This window comes from Pleurodeles waltl, chromosome 8, assembly GCF_031143425.1.
Source record: "Pleurodeles waltl isolate 20211129_DDA chromosome 8, aPleWal1.hap1.20221129, whole genome shotgun sequence".
In the NCBI taxonomy this organism is placed as follows: Eukaryota; Metazoa; Chordata; class Amphibia; order Caudata; family Salamandridae; genus Pleurodeles; species Pleurodeles waltl.
Genome location: NC_090447.1, coordinates 157,377,735 through 157,398,386, shown reverse-complemented (window position 1 = coordinate 157,398,386; position 20,652 = coordinate 157,377,735). Strand labels below are relative to the sequence as shown.

The window sequence follows — 20,652 nt, the reverse complement described above, 5'->3', positions numbered from 1 at the left end:
ATCTACACAAATGACCCCTTGCTAAATTTAGAATTTTGTCTACTTTTCAGAAATGTTTAACTGTCTGGGATCCACCATTGGTTTTACACCTATTTCTGTCACTAACTAGAACGAGGCTGAAAGCACAACATTTTTTTAAAATGGAGTATGTCCCAGTAAAATGCCAAAATTGTTTTGAAAAATGTGGTTTTCTGATTCAAGTCTGCCTGAAAGCTGGGAAGATGGTGATTTTTACACTGTATACCCTTTTATGATGCTATTTTCAGGGGAAAACACATGCTCTTTTCTGCAGCACTCTTTTCCCATGTTTACGAAAAAAAATCAATTTTAGCTGTATTTTGGCTAATTTCTTGGTCTCCTCCATGGGAACCCACAAACTCTAGGTACCTTTAGAATCCCTAGGATGTTGGAAAAAAGGACCCACATTTGGTGGGGATAGCTTATGTAGACAAAAAGTTATGCAGGCCTAAGCGCGAACTACCCCAAATACGCAAAAAAAGGCTTGCCACCTGAGGGGGAAAAGGCCTGGCAGCAAAGGGGTTAAACAACGTAATCTTGCATAGATAAACATATACATCCTCCTGGTATTCCTGCAGGTCTCAACTATAATGCCCAACAACACTCAGGAAACACCTATAAAAATAAGTCACATCAAAGCGCTGGAAAGTGATGTCAGAACTGTTGTAGACAAATATGTTTCCAACCAAGACAGAACAATATTGTTGTGATACTCAAATGGAGGAACTATGCACAAAGCATTTGTAAAGCTCCAATGGCAACCATATCTCCTAAAAGCCATGACACATAGACATAAACGAAGGAACTCATTAGAAAGTAGCCAATTAAGCCTCACCACACAACACACTGGGTTACAAGTGGAAAGGCAGGCGAATGGCGGGCCTACACTTCCCATGAGACACAGGCCTCAAAGGCCCAGTGAGCGAGGAGCTTGTTAAGCATCCCCAAAAGCCACATGTAGAGTTAAAGGTGAGAGGCTGACCACTGACTGCATAGAATGAGAATGCATGACCCTGTCCTGAGCGAATTTACCATAATGCTACCGATTATGCAATGCATCATCCAACGGTGTTTTACATAAATAGGACGATAACACAATGGTTAACAATTGCTCCTTCTAGTTTGTAACAGGGAAGCTAGTTACGTATAAACATTGATATACGGCCCTCACAGAATGACAATGTAGTCGGTCCCTTTCCCAGTGTGTCACGAGATCACAAAAGTATACAATAAGCGGTGATCACTGGAACAATGGGAGGATATGTTGAAAAAGTGATGGATACCCATATTCCCACTCTGATATGTAATAACACTGGACTGGTGTATATTGATCTTGCCTAATGGCAAAGAAACGTTAGTGCTCTTGTTTCATACCCGATTTTAATTTTTGTTTTATGTAATGACTAAAACCACTTCTACAAACTCTTTCACTGGTGATGGGCTACAACCACTATTGATTGTTTAAAAACAATATGAATCTTTTTGTTGGATGAATTCCGTTGTATATGACCATTTTCATATGAAGTGCTCCATTTTTGTGAATGTAAGTGTATGTTGAATTAAAACAAATTGTTGTGATGACTTGCGCATCTTGTACATTCAGGTAGAAACAGTTTGCACAAAATGCTTTGTGTGCATCCACAGCAGAGGAGGATTATTGTATCATATTTTATTATGATGCCAAGTAGGCCAGTCAAAGCATTGAATTTGAAGGCCACTTATCAAAATTGCTTGACCCACTGACAACCTTTTCTTTTGGTTTTCATTTCCATCGTCTCTGATTGGTCCAAATCTGAATTTATGCATATCTAAATGGAATATAAACCTTCAAATGTGTCAGGTTTTTCCACAAATGCAAAAAGAACAAGTGATGGACGTAATGCTGAACAATGTCAAACATTCACCCCAGAACTGAGATCTGAGCCTAAATTCATTCTTTTTTGCTACCCATACCATTCCAATTTGGATCTAGCTATAGGCAAATCAGTCTTGACCCTGTTCCTGGGAACAGTCCAGCCCGAACCGCCAGGCCAGGTCTTCCCTGGACTGGAAACAAGCATCCTGGGACCGGTTTCAGGGTATCGCCCCTCCTCAGCCAGGCTAGCTTGAATCCAGTGGCATGGGGAGCACGGGGCCCACATCTGGGCATACCCTTCCCACTTAGGGTGACAAATGTAAAAAGGACACATGATGGACGGAATGCTGAACAATGTCAAACATTCACCCCCAGTACAGAGATCTGACCCTAAATCCATGGTTTGTTGGGACCCATGCCATTCCAGTTTGGACCCAGCCATATGCAAATCAGTCTTGACCCTGTTCCCCATGGGAACTGTCCAGCCAGAACTGCCAGGGCAGGTCTTCCCTGGACAGGAAACAAGCATCCTGGGACGGGTTTCGGGGTATCACCCCTCCTCAACCAGGCTAGCTTGAAGACGAGGTTTTCCCACAAAACACCTGCAAAGCAAGAAATGCTAAGAGCTTCAATATGCGAGTGGCTTAAAACTGTCAACTGCATACTCTTTTCCAGGTCTGCAGTGGAAATCAGGAAAAATAGGGTTATCTAACCCTTGCCGAAATGTGCAAAAAATAATATGAATTGGCAGTAAGGCTAATTTCATCAAATCAAACGTATTAATTCAATACAGAATTTTACGACAAACGAGGATTCCCAATTCCGTAATTTGCAAATTTCCCTGCCTGACCTTTTCGCATTATTATCCTGCTCCGTCTTGTCTACCCCCAAGCCTGACCTCCATTTTAACCCTTGTCTCACTTTGTCTCCATTAGGTTCTGGTCTCCATTGTCACCCTTGCTCACCTGTGTGTGACCCAACATTTTTTCAAACATTAAACACGGGTTCTGTGTTTTGATCCACCATTTGTGCTTGATTGTTGTTTGATGCATTTTGCACAATTTTCAGTGACCTAATAAGTTTTAATGTTACTTCTGAGCCTCTTACACTGTTATCTCTAGTTTAGATCTGAACCGGCTCCATTTTTTGCCTTTTAATCCCAATATTCTGCATGTTATTCAAACCATGCTCGTGTCTGACTTATAAAAGAATTAGACAGAAGAGTGGAAAAAGTAAAGAGCTTTATTTTATAGTTCAAGTTATTTTGTGTTTTTGCTATAGTATGGTAGTGCCTCCAAGGAGCAACAGGGCACTTTACAGGGAACATTCTCGGAGCAGCGACAGGTTCTCAAATACAAGAAGCTGTACCTGTGTGTGCAGCTGTACAAGAGGGAGGTCAGACTGAGGCGAGACAGCACCAGCAATTGTGAGATAGTAGTGTGGGGCGTGACAAACTGGGAAAGTAGTAGTCAGCCTACGCAACATGAGGGGTTTATGCCATTTTATTTGAGCTGCTTTTTTACATTACCAATGTTCATATTATATTATGTCAAATTATATATTCAGATAGAGAAATTCAGTAAATTAACCAAAATCCTACTACAATCATGTTTCAGTGCTTTGCTTTGGGATCCAGAGTCAGCAACTTTATCGCCGGCCCATAACTCCCTCCATTGGCTGGCGAGAGGGCCGTTCACAATAGCAGCAGAAAAAGCAAAAGGATTGTTTCAATGGAGGTTGCTTTATTTATTATTGTTGCAAGGTGGTCAAGCGCGGCGTGGACGTCCAGGTCAGTAAACTGGCGATTTTACACTAATCATTACAAGTACTTTTAACAGGTGGACCTCACCCTCATCACAGGGAAAGCAAAGTGCTTTAAAGATAACAGTAATGTGATTCATCACTTAGGAACGACAGGGCCCATGTAGACATGCACAATAGGGTCTAAATGTACAAACAACGAGCCAGGACTATTTTCTTAATGTTTTCTGGGAGAAGTTCAAGGAGAAACATGTGATTGGCTCACTTAGGGCTTTCTTTTTTTCAGTTTTTTTGGAGACGCAGATGTTCAGTGAAGAGACTCTTTTCAGTGATGTTTCTTGAAGCCCGAGTGGCCTATAATTCAGAGGCAACTTTGATACTGCTATGGAATGTTAAACTTGTTCTACAAAACACAAAACGAAATCTTTGTTCCCAAAGGCCTCAAAATGCCTCAGTCCTGCGTGGGAAATATTACAGCTCATACTACTGAAATATCCTTACATTTGAAAGGCGCTGGTGTAAAATAACTCCGTTGACAAGTTTTTCTTAACATTAAACTTTGGATATGATAAGCAGTAGTTCATGGGCAGAAATTTTCAGATCAATGGTGGCGATCTGGATAAATATTTGCAAAGAGTTTGTGCTTTTCCTCATTTATGTGGTTTATTGACCATAAGCACGCACCATATTTAAGTCGACAGTAGCTTCCGGAAAATGTGACACAACTTTTTTTGTCTGAAATGAAATGACAAGGGATTACAGACCACCCAACAAGCAAGTGAAGACCAAGATAGTAGTTTGGAGCCTTGACAGGACTAGAAACTGAACCACTGTACTACGTAACAAGAATGTTTCCAGCAGCTAGCCCAGTGACAACAACGGCAGCTGCACATGGGGACCATCAGCTACACAGTCTCTACAGACAGAACAATGTCAAAGGAATCTCCTGCCATGTGCCATTTAAGTCCTAGAATTTTAGCACAGCTCTTGCGTGTAGTTTTCCTAGACTATGTTGTTTCCACCAATCTGACAGTCGGTGATAGCTGTATTCAACATGTATTCCATCCAGATGGTGTTCCAGCGTTGAGGGGTTGGACATGTGGCGAAGCCAAAGGCTTGCATGTAGATACTAGGAATGCAAGATTTAGGCACAGTGTGGGGATGGAAACAGGACATGCCTTTACCCACCTCCTATTACCAGACCATACTGTGCACAGCCCTGCAGGTAGTGATACTGTACACAACCAACGCGTGCGCAGACTTTGATTTGATCACAGCCATCTGTATATCCATCATTACAAAAGCTAAAAAATGCATTAAAACATCACTAACAAGAGGTTATAAATGTAAATTCAGACGAGGAATACAGTTTGCAGTTTTAAAAAAAGAACTGGAATTCCCTAACAAAGTTCACTACAGTAGATGTGGTTACAATACACAACATACAACATACTCCATCACACACCCCCATGCACTAATCATGATCTCACAAATTATGTCACATGTAACATCAATGAAGATGCTGGGGGAAAGAGCCACTCAGGACCGAAGCACTTGGCCTGCACCTAGAGCACATTGATCATGGACTTTCTCTAGATGTAGGGATGAGGTGTGCAAGGCCTGGCTGACGGAGACTGTGGCATGAATCAAAGTCTGGCAAGAACTACAGCATAATAGGCATAGTCTGAAGCCATCCCTAGTCGCCTTGTGAGGGTGGAGTGTTGAGTGTATGTGGTGACCATGGGACAGGCCCTGAACCCATAAAACGCAGATCATCAACAAAGTAGGCGTTGGCCACAACAACCTTTCACATTCAGTGTTTGGTCATGAGCAGTGCACGGAGGTGAGTAATGGCCTTGTTGCTCGTCATAATTGGTGAATGTCAGTGTTTATTGAGTTTTGTGTTTATAATCATAATGTCCTATCTACATACACCCCAGCAGTGCCCTCCTGGTTAAGGAACCTACGTGTGATTTTCTCTCTGATGGTATCCAGAGAAGCTTATTCTCAGGGTGAATCATTGGCAGGGTAGGATGATGTGGCATAACTTACACAACCTGTTTAAAATTATATGACTTACATTAGCCATTCAAAGTTGGGGAATTGTTTGTGCCATCTGGTACATATCTCATACATGTAATTGCTTAACCTGTATGGCTTCCTGGGCGTCACCTTTAACTATCACATTTTCAATGTTAGACTAAATTCAGCAATCCAGCTCAAGCGCATACAATACAAAACACGTTGAAACATGTAACATTTTAATTTACAAATTAAGATTATCAATAACTGTAAAATGTAAAACATACGTTTGATAAATTCTATTCAGCCTGCAAACTGCCAATGTTCCTGTTGCAAACTAATGGCCTAATGCTAATGAAAAGAAGCCATTTGTCACGAACACTATATCCCAGGAACGCCAACAGGAAGCGTGGGCCTTATCATTGGAAAGAAAAACCAAAAGCTGTTTATTGTAAACCCATACAAACGGATATGATTGTGCAAAGAAAGAATGCAAGGCTTATCGGTAACTTCACAAGAACAATGTTATCAATGTGGGTTTTTCATATTTATGTACAAGTTCAACAAAAAGAAAATAAGTTGGTTCTGTTCATGTTTATGTTGCATGTCGCATAACAGCTGCGCTCATTTCTGCAGTTGGATGGAAATGCATTATGTTGAGCACATGGTGCAACTGAAGAGCAAATAATCACAGGCTTCCCAGGCCTCTGCCACAGAACGCGAATATTTTGAAACAAAAACACAAAGTCACTAAATAATGGTAGATTGTATAAGCATATGCTACCTTTCGTTCGTGGACTAGAACAACCGAATTACTGTTTTTCTCTACAGTTTTATGTTTCGATTTAAAGCTCCTAAATGCCAGGTGGGGAGGGGAGTAGGTCACTATACAATAATAATAATAATAAGAAGAAGAATATGGAAGAAGGAAAAGAACAAGGAGGAGAAGAAGAAAAAGAAACAAAGATAGATGAAAAAAAGAAGACAAAAGAAACAAAGAAAAAGTAGAAGAAGAGTTTCAAAGTACTGCTGAATTTCTTCAAATGTGGTAGTATCACTTACCTGAAAAAGAACATATACAGTGAAGCTGTGATGCAGAACAATAGAACCTAAAAGAGAGAAAATAACAGCTGTCAGGTAGAAGGACATGTTTTAAATGGCAACATTTTTTAATTTAATGTACTAATGTAATTATTAACATGTATTTAAAAATGGCATTCGGCAGCAGCCCCTGCAGTCTTCGTTTAATAAAGCTACTTTAAAAAAAATCTTTTGTACCAATGCCTAATATGGTGCTAATAAGAAAGTACTTTCTTTTAGGAAAAATCCTATTCACTTTGTACCTGCAGGAATAATACTGTTATAATGGACAAGCTGTTTTTTTCAAAGTTATTGGGCATGTGCAAACTGCACAATTTTAGTTTATTAAGTCAAACAAGAGGGTTATTCAGTGGGGCAGTTTTGGCAAGCAGGACACTCGTCTTAAATTAATCTGATTTCATGGAACCATTTGTTTATTTATTTGTATTTATTTATTATACAGCACAGATGTCACTCAAGGCACCATGACACTAGGGTAAAGGCAGAAAGGACAAAAAAAGGGAATAGACGAACTTACCTGAAGAGAAGAGGTTTCACCTTTTTACAAAAGAATGCGAAAGGTGATGTGACAAAGTTCGAGAGGCAGATTACTGCAGAGCTTTCAGCCCAAGATTCTACATGCAATAAGTTTAAATGTAATTGCGGAAATGGACCAGCAGATATACATGTGTTCAATCCATAGGGGCACATTTAACCTCCCGCAGAGAAGTCGTACAGACCCTTTTCGAGCCCTACCCTTTCTCTGGCCCAGCAGACGAACGCTCCTATTCCACCCCTGAACTTCTAGGCAGTCCCTTATTGGCTGCAATGAGCCTTACGATTGGGTCTCGCCCGCAAGCCGAATGAAGCCAATAAGCTGGCGATGTAACCAGCTGGCAAGAAACAAGGGGGTCTACCAGAGATCAGTTCAGTGGAACCAAAGAAACTGGGTAAAGAACATGGGTGCACTAACTGTATTTATGGACGTAACAGGGATGTGGCGTTTATGAAATATCTACTTGCCCAATAGGCGAGATGCTTCAGAAACCTCCTTGTCCCGTTTGGTGCCACGTAATGAGGTGAACAATTATAACAGTCTTCTGATTACATCCCAACGTTGGTAATTGCCTCACTGATTATGCCAAGTATGGGTCAGGATTTGTATTTTAGCAAGGCTCTGATGAAACAGCTTTCTGATTATACACAGTGCTGAGCATGCTAGGGTTTATTTACATCACATTACAGTAGAGTCGCAGAGCATGCCTATGCAGAGTCTGCATTTATATATGGCTCTGTTTAGGGGCACTTTCTGCTTACACTTGGGCTCCGAATAGGCCGGCACTTTTACTATACCCGAGATCTGATTATATCAGAGTTCAGGATACATCCATACTTGAGCATCCGACATTCTTACAAATATATGTTTATGAGTACCTGAGGGTAACTCTGTTAACAGATTCACAAAGCATTTACTATGCACAAGAAAAGCATTTGCCATGCACACCGGCTATGATTATCACAATCAGTACCGCGAACTCATGCACCTAATGTGAATGTATGATTATCTCAGAGCCACAAAATAATAAACATAATGAGACCCCACTCCCCACTCATCCCTCCCTCCATGCTCTACACCTATTTTCTACGGGGAGGTCAGTATGTGTCACCCATGGGTACAGTTACTGCACCCAAAAAGCTATAAAATGCAGCCAACTAGTCAGGGTTTGCACAGAATGAGTGAAGGGGAGGTAACTCTTTGAGAGAACAGGTTGTAGAGACCAAATGAAGGCCCATCACAACTCAGGGAACACCAAAGTGTGCTTCTGAGGAACAAGAGTTTGCAGATTGAGAGTCCCTAATGATTAGTGTCCAAATTGGATCGGTAAATAAAAATAAAAAGAAATACAAAATCTTTTTACTAAAAGGGGTGTGGAAAGCAACACAAGAGGGGCGGAAGCAAACCAGGGCCGAAAAAAAGTGGCGGGTACAAGAGGGAGAAACAAACGACATGGAGACCAAACAACATAGAGTGAGAGGTGAGAAAACCAAAAGTGCGTGAGAGAGAGTAATGTGGAGCTGGATGGTAAGGCAAGGTGAGAAAGCAAAACCAGAAACAAAGTAAAATTTCTAGTTCACTAAAGAAAATCTCAATAAAAGGCTTAAAAACAAAAAAGGATAAATTGTGCACCGAACTGGATATCTTCGGCATTGCTTCCTCTCGGAAGCATATGCCACATTTTCTTTCTTAAAGTCTTTGCAGCCACCAGTCAAACCAAAGTATAAATAACAGCAACAAGCGAGACCCAATGTCGAGTTATGGGCTGGAGAAGCAGGAAAAAAAGTTTCATATTAATAAGGATTTTATTTTTAAAGAAGTGGGAAAATAACCCAAACATTTGCCTGAAAAATTAAATAACTGGACTAAAACAGATGCTACAAAGCAGCCATAACACGTGGCCACCAGGAGAGTGAGAATAAAATAGAATAGATCATCATTTTAATCTCTTCTCACACCGCATTAATGTCCTACATGTTGCCCTAGAGCCTTTGAATACGAAAACGTGCATATGTAATTTGTGTCAAAGACAAGGATATCTACATGGAAAATAAATTATGTGCAGGGTCAGACTGACCTATATAGCAATCATGCACTACCCAAAAGGCTGGTCTGCCAGGCTGGTGTTTTTAGGTCACAGCCTACCAGACAGCACAGATGTCTGCTTTGCTAAAGACATCTTGGGCACTTTCAGAAAGTTGACCTAGGAATGCATTCTGCTTGTTGATTACCATTGGCTTTGTAAATCATACTTTCTGGCTTTCCATTTACTGGTATTATGTGCTTTAGGCTTTCAAGGTTCAGTTCATCCCTCCCATTTTCGGAACCAGGTTTTCTGTATCCTTTCACAAACTTGCTTTCTGTTAACAGGCCTTTAAATCTTGTATTTATCTCGTTACATCTGCTGTTCATTCAAAAAGACTGAGGTCGACTGTCAAGTACTGTCTTCCAGGGTCCCATATTTACTTTTCTTTCTCGGACTTCAGAGTGAGAGGATTTATGATACAATCTTGCTGGATTTTTGGGGCAAGAAAGAGTTTTTTTTTTTTCCTAGCACAAGACAATGTTTAAATGAACTGTGTAAGTATTTCAGAATACATCAAAATTATGAAGGCACAAATGAAGCATATTTTTGTGTAAAGTGTGTTGAAAACAAATACTTTAATATGATCAAAACCAATCATTAAACTAGGTGATGCAATTTCTGCACATTTTTTCGTCAGTGCACTGTATAGTGTGTCTCTCCATTCTCCCCTGTTCCACTTTACTCTATGCTAATGCACTAATGGTCACAACTCTACACCACTGCAGTCTTCACCACTGCGCTCTACACCACTCCAGTCTAGGCCACCCCAATCTACTCTGCACACCTTCACTCTAAACCATTGTACTCTACGCCAGTCTCCAACACTGGTCTCTATGCCACTGCACTCTATGCCAATACACTCTACGACAATGCACTTTACTTTGTAACACTCAACTCTATGCCCCTGGACTCTATGCCACTCCAATGCATGCCACTCTAATCTACTCTGCACTACTGCATTCTATGCAACTGCATTCTACATAGCTTTACTCTATGCCAGTGGTGCCCAAACTTTTGACTTCTGTGGACCCCCCACTTAATCATTACTGGAACCCAGGGACCCCCACTGAATCATTACTGGAATCCGAGGACCCCTCTACTGAGTCATTACTGAAAGCTGGGGAGCTAATCTGTTAATATTATTTAATTTTCTAAGCAGTTGTGGACCCACTGAGGAGTTTATGCGGAACCCTAGGGGTCCCTGGACCACAGGTTGGAAACCACTGCTCTATGCCATTACACTCTATGCCACTCTATGCAACTGCACTACTCCACTTTATGCCACTTCACTCTACTCTGAAATATTCTACTCTATGCCACTCTAAACCACTGCATTCCAAAGCAGTATACTCTACCCAGCCACTCTATGTCACTGTACTCTATGCCACTGTACTCTACTCTGTATCATGACCTCTAGGCCACTGCTCTTTATGCCACGCTACACCACTGCACTCTGACACTCTACTCTGCAACATTGCCCTCTCTGCCACTAAATTCTACGCCACTCTACTCTGCACTACTCCACTCTACACCACTGCACTCTATGGCATTATACTCTACACTACTCTATGCTACTCTACTCTGCATCACTCTACACCACTGCACTCTATACCACTCGACTCTACGCCACTGCCCTCAGCATCACTCAACTCTACACCACTCCAAGCCACTCTACTCTACGCCACTCCACTCTGCACCACGCAATCTGCTATGCACCTCTTTGATCTATGCCACTGATTTCTATGACACTGCACTGTACGCTGCTGAATTTAATGCAACTGTACTCAGTGCCACTGCACTCTACACAACTATACTCTGCAACACTGTATGCCACTTCACACTAAACCAGTCCACTCTACGCTATGCCACTCCAGTGCATGCCACTACAATACACAACACTCTCTGCCACTCCACTCTACACCACTCTCCTCTATGCCACTAACTTTTAGCCATGGTGAACTGCAGCCATGATGGTGAACAACATGGCTAAAACACATTGGCCAATAGCTCTTGCATATCCGAGACTTACTGGCTTTGCCAATGCTTGTTTGGCTGTTTGTGGGCCCATTTTACAGTCTGCTGGGCTGTTGACTTCCCAGATATTACCAAAAACATTGCTTGCAGCAAGCACACATGCATGCAGTCTCCCATACCTTGAAAAACACCTATACAGCATGGCTACTTAAGTTGAAAATTGTCTGATTTGCAAATGTGGGTCATTTTTTTAGCTTATGATTTACTAATGTGGATCACTTTTGTGCTGGTGCCTTGGCCCAATTTTCTGTCCCAGTCTGACCAGGACTACGTGGGATTAGAAGGTCACAAAATACATGGGCAATGTTAACTCAAAGAGCTTCCATCAATGGTTACTGGAAACTATCTTGAGATGAATTGTAAGAGTTCATCACTTGGGAGCAGAAGTAATTTAAGCGTGCAGGAACCAGGAAATGCAGCTTGAATTCCGGTTTACTTCTCCAAATAGAGTCATCCTGGGAAAATAAATGGATTTTCCTGAGCACCAGTTCATTTGTCTTCCAAACATCAGCTCACTGCATGTTATATACAAGGAAATGAATGAACGGACTCCACTTAGACAAGCCACACAATTCTCTATACGGGTCACCTTGCCAGTGCCTATGGCATACAGACATAGAAGTGTATAGTCTTCTCTAACTGAATATTAATTCTGATCAGCACTAGTGACTGTAATGGAATCATGTTGCAAATCTAAGACAAAAATGCAGATCTGGATTTCAAAAAGAGGCACAGTTATATTTAATGGTTTGTTATTTACCAAGGGCCTTCAGACAGTCAACAAGAGGGACACATATATGTCAACAGAAATTCAAGTGCCTTGAGATAAAAAAAATCATGACTTACAATTTAAATAGCAATCACGGATGTGCATTACGTAATACCACTAACTTTATAGTTTACGCTCTTAGACTGTTTCTAAAGGTACTAAAATTACTTAATGTCAGGAGGAAAGTACTTTCTCAAACCGACGATTTCCCTTTAAAAAAGAATGTATTCTGAAAGCTTCAGTCTCGGTTTGCTTTAATTAAAACGATTAGACAGACACATATTCAGGAAATTGTGTGCAAATGGGAACTTGAATCTGGAGCTTGAAAAAATGCGGTCCTGTCCACAGGGAGTGCTGTGGAAACTCCTTTCTTAAGTCAAGCCCACCAAGAGCATACAGGTGCGTGGAGCCTGAACATTTATTACTATTGGTTGGCTTTCCTGTTACTCTCATTTGCCTGCTTCTTACTCGTGGCTTACCTGGTCAATCTTGTGCTTGTCCCTGCCATGAAACGCAATCTCTTTACCATCTCTTGATTGGCTGGTTTCTATGCTTCCATTGCTTGCATTTCAAGCACTATTTTTTTCTTTTGAGAGTGCAAGTGTTTCCCTGGTGTCTCCCTCATGTACTTCGCTACCCCTGTACTCTGTCACCCATGAACTCCTCCCTGCCCCTCCTTGTTGTGCTCATCCTCATATAGTTTCCCCTCATTGCTTTCTCGTCTGTCTCCTTTCCCCCGCTCCATGTTGCTTTTTCACCTGTTCCTTCCCCTTATCCCCCACGACTGCCAAGTTGGTTTCCTGCACCTACACCCGATTTCTCTCTTGCCCTTTGCTTCTCCTCTCCACCCATAACCTCTGTGCGGCTTTCCCCCACCAGGACCTCATTCTCTCTCACCTACTGCTTCTCCTGCCAACCCGCCATCCATGTTGCTTCCCCCCCCACTTCTCCACCCCACTCTGTCCCCCGTGTTGCTTTCTGCCACTCATGCTACTTCTTTTCTTTTTTTACTGCTGCAACTAAAACTAAAAGGAGTTCATGCCTTTTTGTAGAAACACGCATGTGTGGTGTGCGACCCCGCAAAAGGACCCAACACTGCATCATAGCACCTTTTCGTTTTACTTTATATTCTTTAGCCCTGCTGTATTGCGTGGCTAAAAGCCAAAGGCAAAGAAAATGTTCCATAAGTGAAACTTAGTGGCTTTGCCAAACCTTGTTGATAGGAGGTGTTTACAACTACTAAAGCCTGAGCTATGTGCAGCACTGCGCAAGTCCAGAGAGTCGTAAATCATTCTGCTACATATACATCAAGTTGTAGATTTTTGGTAACAGAGCATCAGGGCACATGACACAGCAGTGTGATTTGAAGTTTATCTAATGCACCCCTGCAACTATATCCTATTTTCAAATATTCAAGACCACAAAGAGAATGTAGGTGGTCATCTTCACAATTTAATTGAATTAGAATCCGCTAATGGAAGGGATATCTGTTACCACATATTACAAATTCAAGCCCTCCTCTGATCTACTGGATACCCTTGAGAGAGTGAGAGCTCCATGTAAACTAGATTTATGAGAGGCTATTAGTATGTACACCCTGTTAGGGCTGTTCAGCTCCACTGGCTGTGCATCTCCACTGCAATCTTGCAAGAAGCCGAACTTGAAAAACAAGTCGGAAGATTTCTCTTTGAAGTGACAGTGCTTGCAGGGGGCTGGAGTCTTGTTTCCCACTCCTAGGACTTCATCAAGGTGGCCCTCGCTCCCAAATGGCAACTGCTTCCGGGAAACAGCTGTAGATTCAAGTATGATAAATGGCGTTTCTACCATTACCTATTCAACCGCAGCCCCCTCTTCTTGCTTAACGAGTTATGTACCATCCGCATTGCTCAGTCAGGCGGACTGCCAGGGAAGACATCGGATCATCTGAGGCGGGAAAAGATTTGTGCAGCTGTTGTAGGCAATGCAGGCCAGCTCCAGGGTCGGCCTGGCCTACCGGGCACACTGTCAGCGCCGGAAGTGCTAGTTTGCGGGTCTGTTTTATGGTATTCAGGGACTTTGTTTTACTGGTGATTTCCCTGATAGTACCAAAAACACTGCCTGCAGCAAGCACAAATGCATGCTCTCTCCCACACCTTGCAAATACAGTGTCTTTAGAAGTTCAGAACTGCCCCGATTGGCAAACCTGGGCCACTTTTTTTACCCACCTGAATTGCTAATGCAGACCACTTTTATGCTGGTGCCCCCGCAATATTTTCTGTCTCAGTCCGACCATGGTCAACTCTCATAAAACAAATATACTCAATTAGCATCTCAGGTAAACTAAACATTAACATAACCTAGGTGAAAAGGTGACGATGGAAAACAGCTATCTCCAGGCACTTTAAATACATTTATATATTGTTTAATGGTATATTCTGTGCGCTGACTAAGCTCTTTGCAACCATTTGTATGATTGCCTAGTGCTCTGAGTATCTGCACATCCTTTACAGTTTTTGGGGTAACCGTTTCCGAGTAAAAGTGGTCTGCTGACATTGTATTTGTATGTGCTCTGTAGTGCTTAGAGGCGAATCAACCAACAATAGGAGGTTAGAATGGACCATTATATTATTTAGCAATAGATTTCACATACCTAGACATGGGTAACAATGATTATTCGTGTGAACTGTATACAAGTAATCTGAAAAGATACTGTACTGTATATATTTTACATTCATTAAATGTAAGTTTGAGAAACCTTGTTAAAAGGTTTATTGGGGATTTTAATTAGTTGATCAATCAGAAAAGTTTTGTCCAGACTTGGTTAACACTTCAAATCAAAACTTAATAAACAAATTCAAAGTGTTCAGATTTAATTGTCCCACTAGGTAAAATGTAAAAGGTTTTGGTTATATGTGGTTCAGATTGTATGGTGCGCTTTGGTGAAAGGCCACATTGTACTGGATAGTCTGTGGCTAGAGAGTTCTAGCTCTGGCGCCCATAACAGCAATGGCACCTCCTTCTAAGTTAATTTCCTTTCCACTTCGGAGGCATTGTCTTCAGCTGATATTACTGGTCGGAATGAATGGTACATTTTTCAGTGCTTGAGCAGATGGGGGAGCAGGGGCACGGGCTTTCCCATGTTGAGTTGATTACAAGGCACATCATTAAGTATTGTACTTTGTAGACAGGGTAGCCTGTGGAGCATTTTAAAGACTTGCTGGATGTGTTCACATCATATATTATGCTCGATACTATTGGTTGCATAGTAATTTCTTTAATATTTTGCTTGGATTTCCACGTTGTAATGCAGCAGAAGTGAAATTCAACAAGATTATGGACCCAAAAGAACAGAACGGGGCCTGGTAGGAATGGTCTTATAGCTTCTGTTTTGGGTATGGACCACATCTAAATTGCTGTGGATGGAAAGAGGCAACTTGTGAGTTGCAAAGACTGCCACAGGGTGTACCAATTAGCTAGGAGGTAAGGACTTCAGCAGTAAGGGTCTGTGTTGCACGGAAAGCTCCCCCTCTCGCCTCCACAATCACCATGCCCTCTCCACCCCCAATGCCTTGTCACCATGGAATGGGAAATAGGAGATACAGATCTAAAGAGAGCAAGCTAGTGAAAAGGACACTCCAAATAAGTAGTAGTACAACAAGTGATGACTGTGTTCTTACTTCATGTACACTAACCCCAATGTAACTTCCAGAACTCCTGAGACAGAAAACTCACAAATCCAGAAATCCTTATCACCACGAATGCATGGCCAATGATGCCAACCAGCAGTGGCAATGTGGATGAAGAGGAAACTCAAAGTGAGATTAGAGAAATAAAACCAATAAACTGAGGAAATGAGAAGTAGGGTGTGAAATACACAGAACAAGCATTTGCAATGCAACGGGTCTCGCATTTGCTCGAGTAAGAGCTATTAGCTTTGTAAACTCCTGACCGAAGTTTTCTTGCCACATAAATTGAAAATTAAAAAAGTAAAACAGTTTCACATAAGCAAGCCGATTCACAGCGCCATGGCAGCCATGAGCATCAGCGTGAAAAGACACACAAAAGGAAAAAGAAGTTCGCTCGCAGTCAAACTTATCGGCAAAAGTGCAATTAGCCATGTAACAAGATCGATGGCCAAAGTGGTAACAAAACCTTCCCAAGGAGGGACAAACGTTAGCCATTTACCAATGTCATCAAAGGATTTTTGAAGGGCTAGCCACGAACGAGTGTTAGTGATGGGGGCGTGATGTGGGCATTGTTAAGAGCCCGGATACATACCAACACGTCGGAAAAGCAGCGATTGCGCGCTCTATGCTCGACCTAAAAACTGGCCCAGGGCAAGCACAAGCCCTTGCCCAAGGGCCCATTCCCCCATCCTTGGTGGCTAGTGGGTGGATCCCTGCTTGGGGATCACCCTCTTGTGGCGATCCACAAGCAGGGATGCACTGGGTACAGGTACTTTTCAAAAAGGGAGATTCTCCCCCTTCCAGCGATACCTCTCCCATTAGAATCAGTGCTTGGGGACTGAGATAGTCTCTTGAGCACTGATTCATTGAAAGTAGAATGAGACAATCGGCTCATTTTACTTTTACTGCAATGACGTCAGTGTGCCAATCGTCATTGTAGTAATACGTTTTTTTTTTTTTTTTTAAGGATCAGACTGCGCGGGAAGCTCTTCCAGAGCAGCCTGATCAGAAAACTGCCTCTGGCGCTGAGCTCCAGAGGGGCCTTTAAGTGCCTCCTCAGTGTCAGCCAAAGACTGACACACACATGTATAGGGTTAATACATGGGCACTCGAAGGCTGGCGGTGTGTGATGGCTCCTGCAGTTTCCTCTGTCTTCTAATAGCTGGTTTGGCAAGCACACATTTTGTAATGAGGCATTTGTGGTACAATATAAGGCTCATTACTGTTATGTCATGACAAGCTTCTTACAGGAGACTTTAAATATCTGCTTGCTAAATGTATGGATCGTTTTAGTACAGCTTTAAGTGGCCACTTGGTCCAGCACACACCAGAATTAAAGTTTCAGTTTCATAAAGGAGGGTGTGATTTAGAGTTTGGCGAACTGGTTAATCCGTCACAAACGTGACGGATATCCCGTCCGCCGTGTTACGATTCCCACAGGATATAATGGGATCATAATATGGAGGATGGGATACCCGCCACATTTGTGACGGAGAAACCCCATCCCCTAAACTCTAAATCAGGCCCTTAGTGTTTAGTTGTGAAGAGTCTCTCATAGTAAGCCTCTTAATAGTTGTTTTTTTCACCTCGGGCCTGTCATGAATGTCTGCCTCCCTTTAACACTGCATGCAAATTACATGTGTCTTAATGTAACAATTGTAAGAATGTCTTGATGAGTAAATTAATAGATATGGTGTTGGTACTAGCCAAACAGTCGATAACCATGAAATGGAAATAGAAGTAGCCCAGAGTTCGAGAAGAGAAATGCTGAAATGGGTTGAATATGAAAGAATGCTACTGATGAGAGATGTGGAAATAAAATAAAGAGAGGGGCAAACTGGCTCCGCTAGAGCCTGTGAAGAAATCCTTCATTCATTTAAAGAACCAGAGATAAAGACGTATTTGCAGATGGATATTATAAAATAGGTCAGAAAGGAGAACAAGATAGTAAAGGTATAATAACTTCACAGAACTATGATTTAATATAGTGTTTTCAACTTCCTTTTAATGTATGCTTATGGGACCATCCTGTGAATTTTCAAGAATGGCTGAAATAAGTTTAAGTCTTGAGTTAGGCACAGACTAGCTTAATATTTGATGGTGAAGACAGTTTAACGGAAAATAATCCCTATTTGATGAGACAGGAAATGGTTTGAGATTATATAAGAAGAAAAATTGAGCAAAACGTGGGGATGGAAGATATAATGGAACCAAAAATGAGTGAAGTGTATTAGCCGTATGTGACGAGATGTGATACAGTTATTGAGTTGGTCATTGTTGCTAAATTTTAAAACCAATAAAAATTGTTTAAAAAAGGGTAAACATTTTTTTTCTCCAGTGACAAGTCATGCCTAAAACATTCCCAATAATAATAACGATTAAAAAATAAAATAACATCTGAGCAGGTTATAACAAATTATGAAGAGAAGTCACAATGAGTGATGCACACACCAGTGGGAACTGATACATTAATCGATGCTACTCATGAGAGTCCCTGCCAGTCTATGCCATTTAAGTCTGGATTGCGTTGGTTATCGGATATTCTCACGGATTTAGTGGAGTTAGGGAGTGTAACTAAATCTAGACACACTTCCTGAAAATCTACAAGCCAAACACTTTGTCACTTCCTAAGCGTAAAAACAAACTTGTCTTAGAAATCCGGAACTGCCACTCCTAGGAAACTGGCATGTTTTATGAGAGGAAATAAAACAATTTGTCAGGTCCCCATTGGGCTCTCTGCCAAGGTAGCTTCACCCACATTACCGCGGCCGCCGTGTTCCCTTACACTTCGCTGCCAGCCAGCCGCAGGCAACCTGGGGACAGGTGAGATCAAAAGACGGATGTGTGCGATAGTAAACGGGAGATTACCTGGGTTCACGCGGAGGCAGCATTGTTTAATCACAATGACATAATTAAAGGTGGCATATGTGGTGCACAGAAGGCGGGAGGAGAGCACCTGTCACTAAAAAAGAAGAAAAAAAACACTCCACTGCGTCCATCCACCTTTCAGGCTGACTACCTCTATTACAATGTGCCACTTTTATTCATCTCTAAACTCAGTACATACTTCAGCTCGCTAAAACTGTCAGGCTTGAGTCAGATATGCACTGACACCGTGATAACAAAAGGCAGAATACCTGGGCTGCTGGTTTGGGACGGCCCGAGTATACTTTGGCAGTAAATATGGTACCCACACTGCAGGCTAGCCGCTAAACTCCAGATTATGCTGCGGTGTTGACTAATTTATGCAACAAGAGAAGGCAAATTATGCGGCATATCTTTTGATAGCATTACTTCATTAGTTTGTCATTTTTACATATGGTAGTACTGTCTGGGCAAAGATTTCCCTCATTAGTACCAGATTAAGAACCAAATACATAAATACACTACTGCAAAATGTAAATCTTTGTGATGGGTCTTCCAACGCAGGCGAATGCAAATCAGCACAGTATTAATGTTTGAGCTAGAAACAATCTTTATATGTTGAAATCTGTATATTAGGCAGCAGAAGATCGATTATGCAGCAAAATTTGCAAATCCTTAATTATGCGAAAAAAGCCACGACTGCAGATTTGCATAATTCCAGTTGCCTCGACTATTCAGGTTTAGAATAGCCCTTGGCAGCATATACGCCACCCATGCTGCAGTTTAAGACTGCACTATTATATCTTTTCAGCAAACTGAGTACCAATGCTGCTGGTTTAGGACTACTTCTGTACACCTTCTCAGCAAATCGAGTACCCATGCTACTGGTTCAAAACTACTCTTGTACACTTCCTCAGCAAATAGAGTACCCAAGCTACTGGTTTAGGACTAATCTTGGGCACCTTCTCACCAAATAGAGTACCCATGCTACTGGTTTAGGACTACTCTTGTACACCATGTCAGCAAATAGAGTACCCACTCTACTGGCGTAGGACTACTCTGGTGCACCTTCTCAGCAAATCGAGTACCCATGCTGCTGGTTTAAGACTACTCTTGTATGCCTTGTCAGCAAACAGAGCACCCACACTACTGGTTTAAGACTACTCTTGTACACCTTCTCAGCAAATCGAGTACCCATGCTGCTGGTTTAAGACTACTCTTGTGCACCTTCTCACCAAATAGAGTACCCATGCTACTGGTTTAGGACTACTCTTGTACACCTTGTCAGCAAACAGAGCACCCACACTACTGGTTTGACTACTCTTGTACACCTTCTCAGCAAATAGAGTACCCATGCTGCTGGTTTAGGGTTGCCCTTCTAGACCTTCTCAGCAAATAGAGTACCCATGCTACTGGATTAGGACTACTCTTGTACACCTTGTCAGCAAACAGAGCACCCACACTACTGGTTTAAGACTACTCTTGTACACCTTCTCAGCAAACAGAGTACCCACGCTACTGGTTTGACTACTCTTGTGCACCTTCTCAGCAGATAGAGTACCCATGCTGCTGGTTTAGGGTTGCTCTTGTACACCTTCTCAGCAAATAGAGTACCCATGCTACTAGTTGAGGGCTGCTCTTGTTCACCTTGGCAGTAAACAAGTCACCCACTCTGCAGTTTAGGACTCCTCTGGTACATCATCTCAGCAAACAGAGCACCGACTCTGCGGTTTAGAACAGCTCTTGCACATCTTTTTGGCAAACACAGCATCTATGCTGCTGGTTTATGATAGCCTTGGAGCACCTAGGCAGCAACCGTGGCACCTACGCTGCAGGTTTATGACTGCCTCTATATACTTTGTCAGCAGAGTAATTTTTTATTCATGCATTTATGTAGTACAAACCTAGCATAGCTGCTGACTTTGTAACTGGGGAAACAGG

The 20,652-nt window shown here is 42.0% G+C and overlaps 1 protein-coding gene across 1 annotated transcript in view; it reads right to left on the bottom strand.

Annotated features, from left to right (window-relative positions):
• The window catches only part of TMEM135 (transmembrane protein 135), a 943,226-nt gene that overhangs the window by 295,292 nt on the left and 627,282 nt on the right, over positions 1–20,652 (bottom strand). Inside the window, exon 6 of the mRNA XM_069203998.1 lies at positions 6,719–6,765. Coding sequence (XP_069060099.1) covers positions 6,719–6,765 — 47 coding nt within the window. The remainder of the gene's footprint in view (positions 1–6,718; positions 6,766–20,652) is intronic.